This window comes from Bos mutus, chromosome 6 (assembly GCF_027580195.1).
Source record: "Bos mutus isolate GX-2022 chromosome 6, NWIPB_WYAK_1.1, whole genome shotgun sequence".
Lineage (NCBI taxonomy): Eukaryota > Metazoa > Chordata > Mammalia > Artiodactyla > Bovidae > Bos > Bos mutus.
In genome coordinates this window covers 11,456,380-11,473,549 of record NC_091622.1, presented here as the reverse complement: position 1 = coordinate 11,473,549, position 17,170 = coordinate 11,456,380, and the positions used below count along the sequence as shown (strand labels likewise).

At 37.8% G+C, this 17,170-nt stretch overlaps 1 protein-coding gene across 1 annotated transcript in view; it reads right to left on the bottom strand.

Annotated features, from left to right (window-relative positions):
- Nucleotides 1-2,897: 2,897 nt before the first annotated feature.
- LOC138988264 (leucine-rich repeat and IQ domain-containing protein 4-like) overlaps nucleotides 2,898-17,170 on the bottom strand; it is a 33,266-nt gene continuing 18,993 nt past the window's right edge. Inside the window, exon 2 of the mRNA XM_070372897.1 lies at nucleotides 2,898-3,699. Within this exon, the coding sequence (XP_070228998.1) occupies nucleotides 2,898-3,699 (802 nt within the window). The remainder of the gene's footprint in view (nucleotides 3,700-17,170) is intronic.

Genomic DNA, 17,170 nt, shown 5'->3' with positions numbered 1-17,170 from the left:
AACACCTCATCACCTGAGCTGCTCGGACCTGGGAGGAGCACAAAACGCAGCCCCAACTGAGTCTGCGCCTGAGGACTACCTGAGTGCCTGAACCTGAGCGGCTTGGACCTGGGAGGTGCATGCAACCCAGGCCCAGCCTCGGATTGTTCCCGCGGAACAACCTAGAGCCTGAGCAGTGTGGGCAGGGAGGCTACACGCCCGTGAGCGGGCAGACCCAGTGTGGCTGAAGCACTGCGAGCGCACGCCAGTGTCATTTGTTTGCAGCATCCCTCCTCCCTCCCCATAGCGACTGAACAAAGAGAAGAAATACAGCTCCACCCACCAGAACACCGACACAAGCTTCCCTAACCAGGAAACCTTGACAAGCCACCTCTACATACCCACATACAGCGAGGAAACGCAACAATAAAGAGAACTCCACAAACTGCCAGAATACAGAAAGGACTCCCAAACTCAGCAATGTAAACAAGATGAAGAGACAGAGGAATACCCAGCAGATAAAGGAACAGGATAAATGCCCACCAAACCAAACAAAAGAGGAAGAGATAGGAATCTACCTGATAAAGAATTCCAAATAATGATAGTGAAATTGATCCAAAATCTTGAAATTAAAATGGAATCACAGATAAATAGCCTGGAGACAAGGATTGAGAAGATGCAAGAAAGGTTTAACAAGGACCTAGAAGAAATAAAAAAGAGTCAATATATAATGAACAATGCAATAAATGAAATTAAAAACACTCTGGAGGCAACAAATAGTAGAATAACAGAGGCAGAAGATAGGATTAGTGAATTAGAAGATAGAATGATAGAAATAAATGAATCAGAGAGGATAAAAGAAAAACAAATTAAAAGAAATGAGGACAATCTCAGAGACCTCCAGGACAATATTAAACGCTACAACATTCAATCATAGGGGTTCCAGAAGAAGAAGACAAAAAGAAAGACCATGAGAAAATACTTGAGGAGATAATAGTTGAAAACTTCCTAAAATGGGGAAGGAAATAATCACCCAAGTCCAAGAAACCCAGAGAGTCCCAAACAGGATAAACCCAAGGAGAAACACCCCAAGACACATATTAATCAAATTAACAAAGATCAAACACAAAGAACAAACATTAAAAGCAGCAAGGGAAAAACAACAAATAACACACAAGGGAATTCCCATAAGGATAACAGCTGATCTTTCAATAGAAACTCTTCAAGCCAGGAGGGAATGGCAAGACATACTTAAAATGATGAAAGAAAATAACCTACAGCCCAGATTATTGTACCCAGCAAGGATCTCATTTAAGTATGAAGAGAAATCAAAAGCTTTTCAGACAAGCAAAAGCTGAGAGAATTCTGCACCACCAAACCAGCTCTCCAACAAATACTAAAGGATATTCTCTAGACAGGAAACACAAAAATGGTGTATAAACTCAACCCAAAACAATAAAGTAAATGGCAACGGATCATATTTATTAGTAATTACCTTAAACGTAAATGGGTTGAATGCCCCAACCAAAGACAAAGACTGGCTGAATGGATACAAAAACAAGACCCCTACATATGTTGTCTACAAGAGACCCACCTCAAAACAGGGGACACATACAGACTGAAAGTGAAGGGCTGGAAAAGATTTTCCATGCAAATTGGGACCAAAAGAAAGCAGGACTCACAATACTCAGTATCAGATAAATTAGACTTTAAAACAAAGGCTGTGAAAAGAGACAAAGAAGGTCACTACATAATGATCAAAGGATCAATCCAAGAAGAAGATATAACAATTATAAATATATATCCACCCAACATGGGAGCACCGCAGTATGTAAGACAAATCCTAACAAGTATGAAAGGAGAAATTAACAATAACACAATAATAGTGGGAGACTTTAATACCCCACTCACACTTATGGATAGATCAACTAAACAGAAAATTAACAAATTAAAAAAAAAAACATGTATCTATAAAGCTCACTAAAGCAAAGCACAGAAAAAAAAAAAAAAAAGATCACACACATACACACTTACACACACATAGAATGGAATGCCAGTCAGCCATAAAAAGGAATAAAATTTTGTCATTTACAAAAAAAAAAAATAAAATAAAGTGCTGGGGAAAGATAAATATTTCAAACTTCAAGGCATAAGTTTGAATAAGCAATTTCATGGCATTTATTTTCAGTAAATACAAATTTTGAGTCCGCTAACTGAAATAGAATAAGCACAAGCAAACTGAGGTACAATAAAACAATTAACTAAGAGTACTGTGAATCAAAAATACTTAAGGACCAAATCTGCACTTGAGTTTAGCCATTGTTACTTTTTAACCCAGTTTTTAACAAAGCATAATGTCAATACAACACTATTTTGTGATCACAAAATTTGATTTTTTTTTTTTTTTTTTGCCTTTTTCAGAGCTAGGGGAGAAAAATACTGCCTAACTCTATCATTTCAGCCAAATGGAATTCTCTCTCATTACCATCTACTTGCTACTCGCTGTATATACATTAAAAAAAAAAAAAAAAAGAGGGAGTGAGTAGTTATTGCTTCTTTCTTGATAATATTAGAAAAATACATGTTCACATTTAAAAATATGAATATTATTATTAATAGAATTAAAAGAAGATATACAACACCTAACTCATTAAAAAACAGCATGGGTTCAACAACCATGTATAATACATGAAAATAAAAATAAAAAAGAAGTATAAAAATTGCAGAGGAAATATAAAATAAAATCAAAAGTAAGTTAACTTACACAGTTGTTTTTTTTTTTTTCAGTAAAAGAATCTTTATTTTTCTATGTAACTGTAACTCTGTGAGTAATTTTTGTATGATAGGCATCTAATTCCTAGAGATTTTGCCTTCTTAATCCACCAGGTTTCATTACCTCAATTCGTACATTCATAGAATTATTTATTTTTCTTTACAGGTTTTCCTTTTACATCTTTCTTTCCTTTCTTATCTTTTGGAGAATTCCTTCCCTTCTTTTGCAATTTTAGCAGTTCTTCAAATCTCCCAAGTCCTTTGCGTACCATCATTCCACGCCACCAAGCCTGAATCTTTGTTGCCAATTCTTTCATATTTCTCCTTTCTCTAAGGTATTCCCACACAGCTTCAGTGCCTTTGGCACACACCGACATTGGGGGTTCTTCCATGGGGTTGCCCGTTAGTGTCAGAACTTCTAGATTCACTAGACTATCCAAATTCTCTGGAAGATAAGTGATCAAGTTGTCCTCGAACCGTAATTCTTTCAAAGCTTGTGCTTGGCAAATAGCATCTGGGAGTTGCTTAATTAGATTGCAGTGGCAATCAAGAATTTCCAAGTTAGGCATTGATCCCAAGGATACAGGCAGGTATTCGAGATGATTGTTCTCAATATACAGCTCTTTAAGATTCTGTAGTCTCTTAATGCATTCTGGCAGATGGGTAAGCTTGGCTCCCTCATCTTGGCCAATGTATAATTTCTCTAAAGACGCTAAAGAAAGGATCTCTTTCGGAAATGAAGAGAACTGATTTCCCGTTAGTCCAAGAATCTTCAGTTTTGAAAGTGAACCGAAGTCTGAAGGTAACTGGCATATTTTATTATCATCCAGGGCCAAGACTTCCAGGTTCTTCAGCGAACAAATCTGCAACGGACAATGTTCCAGAAAGTTCTGGCTGAGGTCGAGAAACTGCAGGTTAACCAGGCGCTGGAAGGAGCGGCGCAGCCAACTTACACAGTTTTACAATAAATATGATTGAGTATAGATTCTTATTAAGATGAATGTTATACAATAATTCAATGATATGCCATCATGAAACAAAAGTGAAATGTCACCCTAAAAGAAAATTAAAATGAATGTTGACAGTATTACCTATTCATTGAAAGCAGAAAGAAATTAAGGGCAGCAATAATAATAACAGAACATATAATAATTCAAGGGAAATGGATTAAAAACATAAGAGAATTATATATATTTGAAAATGTCCAATCTACAATAAAGCTATAGTGATCACAGACATTCACGTTTCAGATAACATAGTTCCAAAATGTGTGAAGCAAAAACTATTAAAAGTAAAAAAAAGTAAAAGGGAAGAAGTTACAGGCAAATAAAGTAGGAGGTTTTTTTCTCTGAGTCTTTTTTGGGTGAAGTAGACAAAAAAATATGTATATATTTACACATACGTGGTAGAGCCCTTGTGGCTCAGCAGTAAAGAATCTGCCTGCCAGTACAGGGGAAAAAGGAGAGGTGGTTTTGATCCATGGTCCAGGAAGATTCCCCAGGAGGAGAAAATAGCAGCCCACTCTAATTTTCTTGCCTGGGAAATCCCTTGAACAGAGGAGCCTGGTGGGCTACAGTCCATGGTGTTGCAAAGAGTGAGACGCCCCTTAGTGACTAAATGTCAACAGCAACAATACACATGTATACTCACCCAGAGCCAGGCATCCTGGAGTGTGAAGCCAAGTGGGCCCGAGGAAACGTTACTACGAACAGAGGTAGTGGAGGTGATGGGATTCCAGCTGAGCTATTTCAAATCCTAAAACGTGATGCTGTTACAGTACTGCACTCAATATATCAGCAAATTTGGAAAACTCAGCAGTGGCCACAGGACCGGAAAAGGTCAGTTTTCATCCCAATCCCGAAGAAGGGCAAGACAAAGAAAGTTCAAACTATCACACAATTGTGCTCATTTCCCTCAAGCTAGGCTTCAGCAGTACGTGAACCAAGAAATTCCAGATATACAAGCTGGATTTAGAAAAGACAGAGGAACCAGAGATCATATTGCCAACATTTGTTGGATCACAGAAAAAGCTAGGGAGTTCCAGACAAACATCTACTTCTGCTTCATTGACTACACTTAAGCCTTTGACTGTGTGAATCACAGCAAACTGGAAAATTCTTCAAGAGATGGGAATACCAGATCACCTTTCCTGTCTCCTGAGAAACCTGTATGCAGGTCAGGAGGCAACAGTTAGAACTGGACATGGAATGATGGACTGGTTCCAAATTGGAAAAGGAGTACATCAAGGCTGTATATTGTTACCCTGCTTATTTAACTTCTATGCAGAGTACATCGTGTAAAGTGCTAGGCTGAATGACTCACAAGCTGGAATCAAGATTGCAGGGAGAAATATCAACTACTCCAGATATGCAGATGATACCTCTAATGGCAGAAAGTGAAGAAAAACTAAAGAGCCTCTTAATGAGAGTGAAAGAGGAGAGTGAAAAAGCTGGCTTAAAACTCAACATTCAAAAAACTAAGATCATTGCATCTGGTCCCATCACTTCATGGCAAATAAGTGGGGGGAAAGTGGGAACACTGCCAGATTTTATTTTCTTGGGCTCCAAATTCACTGTGGACAGTGACTGCAGCCATGAAATTAAAAGACATTTTCTCCTTGGAAAGAAAACTATGACAATCCCAGACAGCATATTAAAAAGCAAAGACATAATTTTGCTAACAAAGATTTGTATGGTCAAAGCTATGGTTTTTCCAGTAGTCATGTACGGATATGAGAATTGGACCATAAAGAAGGTTGAGCACTGAAGAACTGATGCTTTCAAATTGTGGTATGGGAGGAGACTCTTGAGAGTCCCTTGGATTTCAAGGAGATCAAACCATTTGATCCTAAAGGGAATCAACCCTGAATATTCATTGGAAGGAGTGATGCTGAAGCTGAAGCTCCAATACTTTGGTCACCTCATGTGAAGAACTAACTCATTGGATAAGACCCTGATGCTGGGAAAGACTGAGGGCTGGAGAAGAAGGGGATAAGACAGAGGATAAGATTGTTGGATGGCATCACTGACTCAATGAACATGAGTTTGAGCAAACTCTGGGAGACAGTGAAGGACAAGGAAGCCTGGTGTGCTGCAATTCATGGGGTCCCAAAGAACCGGACATGACTTAGTGACTAAACTACAGTGACAGTGTAATATATACTTTATAATTCTGTTTTATATGGGCTTTGGTCCTTGTCCAATATTTTTATATGCATTACATAAAACTATCTTTAAATATGTGAAAGACCAGTAAACAGAGATCCACTGGTTATTACTAAGATCCTTGCTCCTGAAAGAGTGGAAGAGATAAGGTCGACTGGAGACAAATATAGAAAGTGTACCTATTTTCTACTTTGAAAGGCTCTCAGTTGTAATTTCTAGTGAGTCTAAGGGCAGTATAAACTAATTGCAACTGGATGTGAAGTAATTCATTTCTGTAATCTAAAACTTTTGGATGTTGTCCTGGGTGTTGGTTGAGGACTATTATTGATACTTACTATAGCAAAAGAAATATACTTGTGTTCATTTTTAATCTAATATTTCATCTATTTTCAGTTTCCATTCCTATTGGAGGTAAATTCTCTTTTACAGTACATATTTTAACACCTGTTTCCCAAGATGTTTGGCTGTCAAATGCTGAACCAGTGTATTAATAAAAATATCGACCACAGTCAGACCATAGACACAGAGGGCTCAGATTAAATTGTCTGACTAAGGAATCTAGAATAAGAAACATACTTGTCAGTACCAGCTGAATGGGATAGCCATATTATGAGATAAGCAGAAAAGGAACCAGAGTAGAATGGTCAAAGCTTAAAAATGCCATGGGTCCTATGTAAGAAGTTCCTAAATCCTAATATCAGAATTATATTTTGTTCATTCTTTATAGTCACTTTATATATAACCATAGAGTGTAGGTTCAGTGAAAGTTAAAGCGTTTTGGTTTTTAGGTGGCGAAATGAACAGGGAGGATCCTCCCTGACTAATAGGGAAGCAATTCTGCTGCCAAGAGTAAGGAAAATCTAGGTTAATGGCATTCCTTAAAGAACAATCTTAATGAGGCCTTTTTGTTAAAAAGAGGTTTCCATTTTCTGCTTCATTTCATAAACAAAGACAATAAAGAAGTTTCCAAGATCAGTTATTTCATATTCAAGAAAAACTAAGCAGATAGCACTGTCTGTGGAGGAGCATAATCTCTCCTTATCTGTAGAACCTGGTTGCTTTTGGGCTTGCCACTGAAGTAAGCGGAATCTGTGTCTGAAAGCTTAGAGCTGCCACACTGAGAATGTTCTACAAAGGTATATTTTCTAAAGTCTTGACAGGAAACTCAGAGCAAAAGAAATCACAATAAAGTCTCAATGTCCAAGTTTAGTATTTCTCACTCTGTCAAAAAAGAACTGATTTCAGAAAAAATTTAGGAAATGTTAAAGCAAATGGTTCATTTGCTGTATACTGGGATAGGCAGTGTATGCTCCTACATAGCTCTAGACTCTCATTACACAGTCATGCTCTTGGAGAATTTCAAGTTTATAGCATTTCAGTGGGGTAATTTCCATATTTGTAAAAGGTTGTTAGTTATTGTCATATGAAGGAAAGTATGGGAATTGGAATAAAACAATTGTTTTTCATTCTGAAAAAAACATGATTTTCCTGATAGACCAGGTAAAACCCGTATAATACTTAGATGATGCCTTTTGGTTTAAATATGATCTACCTATACTGTATGTTAGTAAAAGAATGACAAGGAAGGTGTGCTTATACAAAATACAAATCGCAACTTAATGTAAAATATTTGATTTTGTAAGAAAAGTGTGAAATTGACCTTATCAGTGCAATAAACTTTTATTTTAAAATCGTTAGCTCCAATTTGTCTCCGCAAGTGAAAGGAAAAAGGGATAAGTGAATTTGTAATTAAGAAGGTACATATTCAGAGATACCTTTTTCTTGAGTATACGTTTCACTACTCACAGAAAATGAAAAGTAATTGGCAGTATTTGTTTTTAGCTCTTACACTGATGTTCTCTAGTTACTCTTTTCCAATTCCAAAATCAATTAAAAGAAAGCTTTGCATATATATATTTTTTTGTGATTCTTTCTTATCAGTTATTTCTTATGTTATTTCCTCTGTTAGATTAAAAAATCTCAAATATAACTACCTAATCATACTTCCCTTACAGTTTAGTAAGCTGCATTTACACTGGCAAATCTCTCAACTACCATTTATTAAGTTTAATGTGGCCACTAGTAACTGTTCAATAGTGTAACCATTTTCTAATATGTACCATAATGTATAAAACCCAGAGGACTAAAAGGAATTTATGGTGGAATAGCATGACATTAACTTGATAAGGCTTTCCATTCATCTTCGATAATTTTTTTAAAAAAATTTTAAACACTGGTGACTCTGTTTCAACAGTGTGGAATACGAGAAGTAGTTTTTCACTCTGGTTAAATAATGTCTTGATATTGTAGATTCTTCTGAGAAACTGTACACATGTGTGCCTAACTGTGTTTAATGTGTTCAGGAAATGTTCTGGGAAAAATGCCTTCCTTGTATTATTGGTTACAACTTACATATTTCAAGTTGACTGTTACATAGGACTTTCAAATATTTATTATTTTTTTCCTTTAAAGAAGAATGCTGAGATAGAAATGTTTTTTAAGAATTTTCTTCATTTGGTTTCAAAAAAGCCTGAGAAATTTAATTCTAATGCTTTAAAAACTCTATCATAAAGAAAAGGATAAAGGAATAATTCCATTCTCAAAGAAAACCCTTGGATATTTGGGAAAAAGTTAATAGGATGTATATAACTTTATATAAAGGGCAGACAGTATGACAATACTTCTCCAAATAATGCACAATTTTTCCTTCTATTTCCTTGATCATTTTAATTAAAAAAAAAAAGAGCTAGAGTTCAGAATCAAGGTTTAATTCAGAGAGAAGAAATAAAAAACTTATCAGGAGTAAGGTAATTTGTAGACACTCCCTAAATGCTGCACAATAAAAATGAAACTTACAAATATAGAATTTAATTTTGTGAAATATTTTAATTGATAGCTGTCTTTATTCCCCTCCCTAACTCTGTAAAAACCTGAAAAGCAAATTATTAACAACTACAAAAAGTACTGCAGTCTAAAAATGAACTGAGCAAACTGAGGGACACAGTTATTTTAATACCACATTTTAACAGGTTTTGGAAGGCAAGAAGAATGAAAAAAAAAATCAGCCAAAAATGTAATCTTGAAAGAAATAGAAAAGCACAAATATTCTTTCTTTTTAAAAATATGTTATTAATAATACTTTATTAATGCTATTCTTTTAGTTTTGCTGCATTTACTATGGTTATATCAGATGTCAGCATTAAAGGAAGCTTCCTGAAGGGTGTATGTGAACTGTTCATTCTATCTTTGCAATTCTTTTTTTTCTCTGTTACCAATAACCATCATTTCAACATTGGCCATAATGAGAAACAGTGCATGAGAGTCACATTAAATGTGTGGAAAGCATAAATTTTTAAAGGCACAAGTTTTCCACAAAATATGGATTTTTTTCTAGTATCAACAAATATTTTAATATTCTATTTGTTTGTAATATTATAACAACATAATCCTTTAGTGCAAATATTTGAGTTGTTTTAGGATTGTAAACAGTTCCAACATAGATTTTGTCCACTTTTCTGATCATTTCTGTTGGATTAAATTTCTGTAGGAATAAAATTAGTAAGTTAAAAGGTATAAAAACTTTGGAATTAAAATAAATTGTATCTCTTGTCATATTGTTTGATGAAAATATGTAAACAATATCCTGTTCCACAATCCACCATAGTGCGTAAGGTACCATTTCCCTAAACTCTTTGTTAGTTTGAAACATGAAAATTATTATTGCATTTAATACATTTTCATTGTTGGATATATTTTTGACTAGTTGTATTTCTTTTTATAAATTATATATTAACCACTGTTTCTTATTCTGTTAGTGCATTTATCATTTTATATTGACTTATGATTGCTTATTTATAAAATATACTAAGGTTTATATCATTAATATTTTCAGTGTGTCTTTTACTTTTTATTTGTCATTTTTAAGGTACTAATATTTCCAATTTTAATGTTAAATCTATAAGATTTGCTTTTAATGATCTCTGACATTATTTCATCTCAAAAGATCTTTTCCATTACCAATAATACATATGTTCAACTTACATTTTCTTTCAGTTCTTTGATTTCTTTGTAAACCTTTTTACTGTACACATGTTCTAGGAAATAGCTGATGGACCAATGTATAAATCTCTGTCCTTTAGATTCTGAATCATCCATACTATTTAATTATATCTCACAATGACTAATTTGAGTCATCAAATTAGTGAAGGCTAACTGTATGTGGTTTCAGTTCAGTTCAGTTCAGTTGCTCAGTCATGTCCGACTCTTTGAGACCCCATGAATTGCAGCATGCCAGGCCTCCCTGTCTATCATCAATTCCCAGAGTCCACCCAAACCCATGTCCATCGAGTCAGTGATGCCATCCAACCATCTCATCCTCTGTCATCCCCTTCTCCTCCTACCCTCAATCTTTCCCAGCATTAGGGTCTTTTCTAATGAGTCAGCTCTTCACATCAGGTGGCCAAAGTATTGCAGTTTCAGCTTCGACATCAGTCCTTCCAATGAACATTCAGGACTGATTTCCTTTAGGATGGACTGGTTGGATATACTTGCAGTCCAAGGGACTCTCAAGAGTCTTCTCCAACACCACAGTTCGAAAGCATCAATTCTTCGGTGCTCAGCTTTCTTTATAGTCCAACTCTCAAATCCATACATGACCACTGGAAAAATCATAGCCTTTACTAGACGGACCTTATTTGAAAAAGTTTAGAAATTTGTATGCATGTCAGTAAGCAACAGTTAGAACTGGACATGGAACAGCAGGCTGGTTCCAAATAGGAAAAGGAGTTCGTCAAGGCTGTATATTGTCACCCTGTTTATTTAACTTATATGCAGAATACATCATGAGAAACGCTGGACTGGAAGAAACACAAGCTGGAATCAAGATTGCCTGGAGAAATATCAATAACCTCAGATATGCAGATGACACCACCCTTATGGCAGAAGGTGAAGAGGAACTAAAAAGCCTCTTGATGAAAGTGAAAGTGGAGAGTGAAAAAGTTGGCTTAAAGCTCAACATTCAGAAAACGAAGATCATGGCATCCGGTCCCATCACTTCATGGGAAATAGATGGGGAAACAGTGGAAACAGTGTCAGACTTTATTTTTCGGGGCTCCAAAATCACTACAGATGGTGACTGCAGCCATGAAATTAAAAGATGCTTACTCCTTGGAAGGAAAGTTATGACCAACCGAGATAACATATTCCAAAGCAGAGACATTACTTTGCCAACAAAGGTCTGTCTAGTCAAGGCTATGGTTTTTCCTGTGGTCATGTATGGATGTGAGAGTTGGACTGTGAAGAAGGCTGAGCGCTGAAGAGTTGATGCTTTTGAACTGTGGTGTTGGAGAAGACTCCTGAGAGTCTCTTGGACTGCAAAGAGATCCAACCAGTCCATTCTGAAGGAGATCAGCCCTGGGATTTCTGTGGAAGTAATGATGCTAAAGCTGAAACTCCAGTACTTTGGCCACCTCATGCGAAGAGTTGACTCACTGGAAAAGACTCTGATGCTGGGAGGGATTGGGGGCAAGAGGAGAAGGGGACGACAGAGGATGAGATGGCTGGATGGCATCACTGACTTGATGGACGTGAGTCGGAGTGAACTCCGGGAGTTGGTGATGGATAGGGAGGCCTGGTGTGCTGTGATTCATGGGGTCACAAAGAGTCGGACACGACTGAGTGACTGATCTTATCTTATGCTTCATCCAGCCCAGTGTTTCTCATGATGTACTCTGCATATAAGTTAAATAAGTAGGGTGACAATATACAACCTTGATGTACTCCTTTTCCTATCTGGAACCAGTCTGTTGTTCCATGTCCAGTTCTAACTGTTGCTTCCTGACCTGCATACAAATTTCTCAAGAGGCAGGTTAGGTGGTCTGGTATTCCCATCTCTTTCAGAATCTTCCACAGTTTATTGTGATCCACACAGTCAAAGGCTTTGGCGTAGTCAATAAAGCAGAAATAGATGTTTTTCTGGAACTCTCTTGCTTTTTCCATGATCCAGCGGATGTTGGCAATTTGATCTCTGGTACCTCTGCCTTTTCTAAAACCAGCTTGAACATCTGGAAGTTCATGGTTCACGTATTGCTGAAGCCTGGCTTGGAGAATTTTGAGCATTACTTTACTAACATGTGAGATGTGTGCTATTGTACAGTAGTTTGAGTATTCTTTGGCGTTGCCTTTCTTTAGGATTGGAATGAAAACTGAACTTTTCCAGTCCTGTGGCCACTGCTGAGTTTTCCAAATTTGCTTACACTCCCAGAATTTGTATTAATATTAGCATATTAATGGAAAGGCAATCTTAGACACCTTTCAGAAAAAGAATATTAGCTGTTTATAGAAGTAAACTTAATAAAGAGATATATAACAAATATTCACTTTACTATGCTGCATCATTAATGCTAAATAGCTCACGGAGTCCTTGTACTCTTGGTTTCTGCAGATCTTTCTGAAATTCATAGTAGGGTTGGAACATAGGTTAGAGAGGAGGTGGGGTGAGCTCTGATGTCCTAAAAGCCGTAATTGTTGCTATCAGCTGTCCTCAAGCTCAAGCTCGTTTTAATTCTTGGTCCTTCACTGACTTATTTTTTTTTAAAATATTGTTCTGGCTTTTTATGGCGACTCTTATCTTCCATGTGTTTTTACTGCGACTGTCTTGGGTCTTTTTTTCACCTTTTCGTATTGGTAGGGTGAGTTTTACAACTGTCTAAGAACGATTCAGGATCTAGTATCAGCCATGGTCCAGTGGGGAAACAAAAGGGACACCATGCATTTGAACAGAGAGAATTCTGTACCTATTGTTAGGGGAGCATAAAACTATTAGTTAAATAACTGAGAGGATGAAAAGGAGCTATAAGCTCTAATGGAGGTAGCAGATCCAAGAAACACCTACCACCCTTCTGAAAGAGGCTGGAATTACTGAAACTTAATAACTTGGGAACCAGACTTTGTAAGCTGGCTGACACTAGTGTCTCTGAGGAGCAGAAAGTGATGAAGCTTGTTCTGCAAGTTTTGGAAACACTGAAACCTGGATTCAGTATTTTCTATGGGTCAGAACCAGAGAAGGCAATGGCACCCCACTCCAGTACTCTTGCCTGGAAAATCCCATGGATGGAGGAGCCTGGTAGGCAGCAGTCCATGGGGTCGCTGAGTCGGACACGACTGAGTGACTTCGCTTTCACTTTTCACTTTCATGCATTGGAGAAGGAAATGGCAACACACTCCAGTATTCTTGCCTGGAGAATCCCAGGGATGGGGGAGCCTGGTGGGCTGCCGTGTATGGGGTCACACAGAGTCGGACACGACTGAAGTGACTTAGCATAGTATAGCACAGAGTGGGTCAGAACTGCCCTTGCTGAGGTTAAAAAAAAAAAAATATATATATATATATAAACTGCTAGGATGATAGTCACAAAGCAAGAGGAAGGCAGGATGTCCACAGAAAGCAATCAGGAAGATGCAAGTGCCTTCTCCCTCCTGCAGGCCCTCAGTTTCCCTTAGCACCCCCTATTAATGAGGTCTAACATGGATATACGGAGAAGGCAATGGCACCCCACTCCAGTACTCTTGCCTGGAAAATCCACGGATGGAGGAGCCTGGTAGACTGCAGTCCATGGGGTCACTAATAGTCCAGTCCAGACATGACTGAGAGACTTCACTTTCACTTTTCTCTTTCATGCATTGGAGAAGGAAATGGCAACCCACTCCAGCATTCTTGCCTGGAGAATCCCAGGGACGGCAGAGCCTGGTGGGCTGCCGTCTACAGGGTTGCACAGAATTGGACACGACTGAAGCGACTTAGCAGCAACATAGATATAACTGTGTATATGTATGCCTAACACGGATATAACTGTGTATATGTATGTCAAGACTGGGAGCTGACTGTGGCTCAGATCATGAACTCATTATTGCCAAATTCAGACTTAAATTGAAGAAAGTAGGGAAAACCACTAGACCATTCAGGTATGACTTAAATCAAATCCCTTATGATTATACACTGGAAGTGAGAAATAGATGTAAGGGACTAGATCTGATAGATAGAGTGCCTGATGAACTATGGAATGAGGTTCGTGACATTGTACAGGAGACAGGGATCAAGACCATCCCCATGGAAAAGAAATGCACAAAAGCAAAATGGCTGTCTGGGGAGGCCTTACAAATAGCTGTGAAAAGAAGAGAAGCAAAAAGCAAAGGAGAAAAGGAAAGATATAAGCATCTGAATGCAGAGTTCCACAGAATAGCAAGGAGAGATAAGAAAGCCTTCCTCGCAATCAATGCAAGGAAATAGAGGAAAACAACAGAATGGGAAAGACTAGATATCTCTTCAAAAAAATTAGAGATACCAACTAACATTTCATGAAAAGATGGGCTTGATAAAGGACAGACATGGTATGGACCTAACAGAAGCAGAAGATATTAAGAAGAGGTGGCAAGAATACACAGAACTGTACAAAAAAGATCTTCATGACCCAGATAATCACAATGGTGTGATCACTCACCTAGAGCCAGACATCCTGGAATGTGAAGTCAAGTAGGCCTTATAAAGCCTCACTAAGAACAAAGCTAGTGGAGGTGATGGAATTCCAGTAGAGCTATTTGAAATTGTGTAAGATGATGCTGTGTAAGTGCTGCACTCAATATGTCAGCAAATTTGGAAAACTCAGCAGTGGCCACAGGACTGGAAAAGGTCAGTTTTCATTCCAATCCTAAAGAAAGGCAATGCCAAAGAATGCTCAAACTACTGCACAATTGCACTCATCTCACACGCCAGTAAATTAATGCTCAAAATTCTCCAAGACAGGCCTCAGCAATAAGTGAAACGTGAAGTTCCAGATGTTCAAGCTGGTTTTAGAAAAGGCAGAGGAACCAGAGAACAAATTGCCAACATCCGCTGGATCATGGAAAAAGCAAGAGAGTTCCAGAAAAACATCTATTTCTGCTTTATTGACTATGCCAAAGTCTTTGACTGTGTAGATCACAATAAACTGTGGAAAATTCTGAAAGATATGGGAATTCCAGACCACCTGAGCTGCCACTTGAGAAACCTGTATGCAGGTCAGGAAGCAACAGTTAGAACTGGACATAGAACAACAGACTGGTTCCAAATCGGAAAAGGAGTACATCAAGGCTTTATATTGTCACCCTGCTTATTTAACTTATATGCAGAGTACATCATGACAAATGCTGGGCTGGATGAAGCACAAGCTAGAATCAAGGTTGCTGGGAGAAATATCAATAACCTCAGATATGCAGATGACACCACCCTTATGGCAGAAAGTGAAGAGGAACTAAAAGAAAGTGAAGAGGAACTGTTGATGAAAGTGAAAGAGGAGAGTAAAAAAGTTGGCTTAAAGCTCAACATTCAGAAAACAAAGATTATGGCATCTGGTCTCATCACTACTTGGGAAATAGATGGGGAAACAGTGGAAACAGTGGCAGACTTTATTTTTTTGGACTCCAAAATCACTGCAGATGGTGACTGCAGCTATGAAATTAAAAGATGCTTACTCCTTGGAAGGAAAGTTATGACCAACCTAGACAGCATATTCAAAAGTAGAGACCTTACTTTGCCAACAAAGGTCCGTCTAGTCAAGGCTGTGGTTTTTCCTGTCGTCATGTATGGATGTGAGAGTTGGACTGTGAAGAAAGCTGAGCACTGAAGAATTGATGCTTTTGAACTTTGGTGTTGGAGAAGACTCCTGAGAGTCCCTTGGACCTCAAGGAGATCCAACCAGTCCATTCAAAGGAGATCAGTCCTGGGTGTCCATTTGTAAGACTGATGCTGAAGCAGAAACTCCAATACTTTGGCCACCTCATGGGAAGAGTTGACTCATTGGAAAAGACTCTGATGCTGGGAGGGATTGGGGGCAGGAGGAGAAGGGGACGACAGAGGATGAGATGGCTGGATGGCATCACCAGCTCGATGGACGTGAGTCTGAGTGAACTCCAGGAGTTGGTGATGGACAGGGAGGCCTGGCGTGCTGCGATTGATGGGGTCGCAAAGAGTCGGACACGACTGAGGGACTGATCTGATCTGATACATTATTTTCTTACTGTGTAAGGGTGTTGATTCATTGTGTCTACAGAGTTCTAGCTAGAGAAATAGACACAAGGGTATGAAAAGGTTGATACCCCTGGAGGAGCATGATGTGTAGGTAAGCAGAGTGGAAAAACTTTAAGCCCTGTTCAAAGAAAATCTTCAAAGCCAGTAGCTGAACTCATAAACAGCAATAAAATGATAAAGTGTAACAAAGCTGTAGCAATTATCATATCAATTTACCCATATATTTCTCTAATCCTTTCCGCATATATCATTATAGCAAAATATCCAGATGTAATAATAACAGGAAATTTCAAAGTCCTTTGGCAGAATCTCCAGAAGACTTTGGCCCATTCAGAGTCTTACTGCATTAGCAGAAGGCAAGACCTATTGGCTTTGATTCAGTTTTTAAGTGACTCTAAGGGAAATGTCTTACTGGGCTTAATTGCTATGAATTGCTATTTCTGTTTAACCAGAGCACATGATTTTGGTAATATACAATGCTTAAAGTATATAACTAATCATTATCCAACTGTGAAGTGGAAACAGATACCCTTGCTTAACATGGCAATAAAATCTGTCACTTTTTCAATTGTGAATATTTCAGTTTTATGAAAAAGTGGAATTTCTGCAGACTATATGAAAATATTTTATTGCTCAGAAAGTAACACCATATCACTTAATATTTTAAAATTATTTCAAATATAAGAATTCAACTGTTAGTTAATTGGCATGTAATTGTCACATAAGAGTCTATAAATAACTAACTCAGGTCTGGATGCTTAGTTTCTTAGGTTTTGACAGATAAATAAAAGGAAACAGAAAGAAAACTGTGTGCATGCGTGCTTAGTTATGTCCAACTCTTTGTGACCGCATGGACTATAGCCTGCCAGGCTCCTCCGTCCATGGAATTTTCCAGGCAAGAATATTGGAATGGGTTGCCATTCCCTTTTCCAGAGGATCTTCTTTACCCAGAGATTGAACCCATATCTCCTGTGTTGGCCGGTGGATTCTTTATCACTGAGCCACCCGGGAAGCCCAAAGCAAAAGTCAAGAAGTATTTGTTGACCTTGTATTGGTATTGTATTGATCTTTGAAATTTAAACTCCTATGTAGGTAAAACAACTTTTTTTTTTTTTTTGGCTTTGAGGAAGAATCTAGGAAAGGGAGTTAAAATATGTATTTATTTTCATATTATGATCAACACGGTCAATAG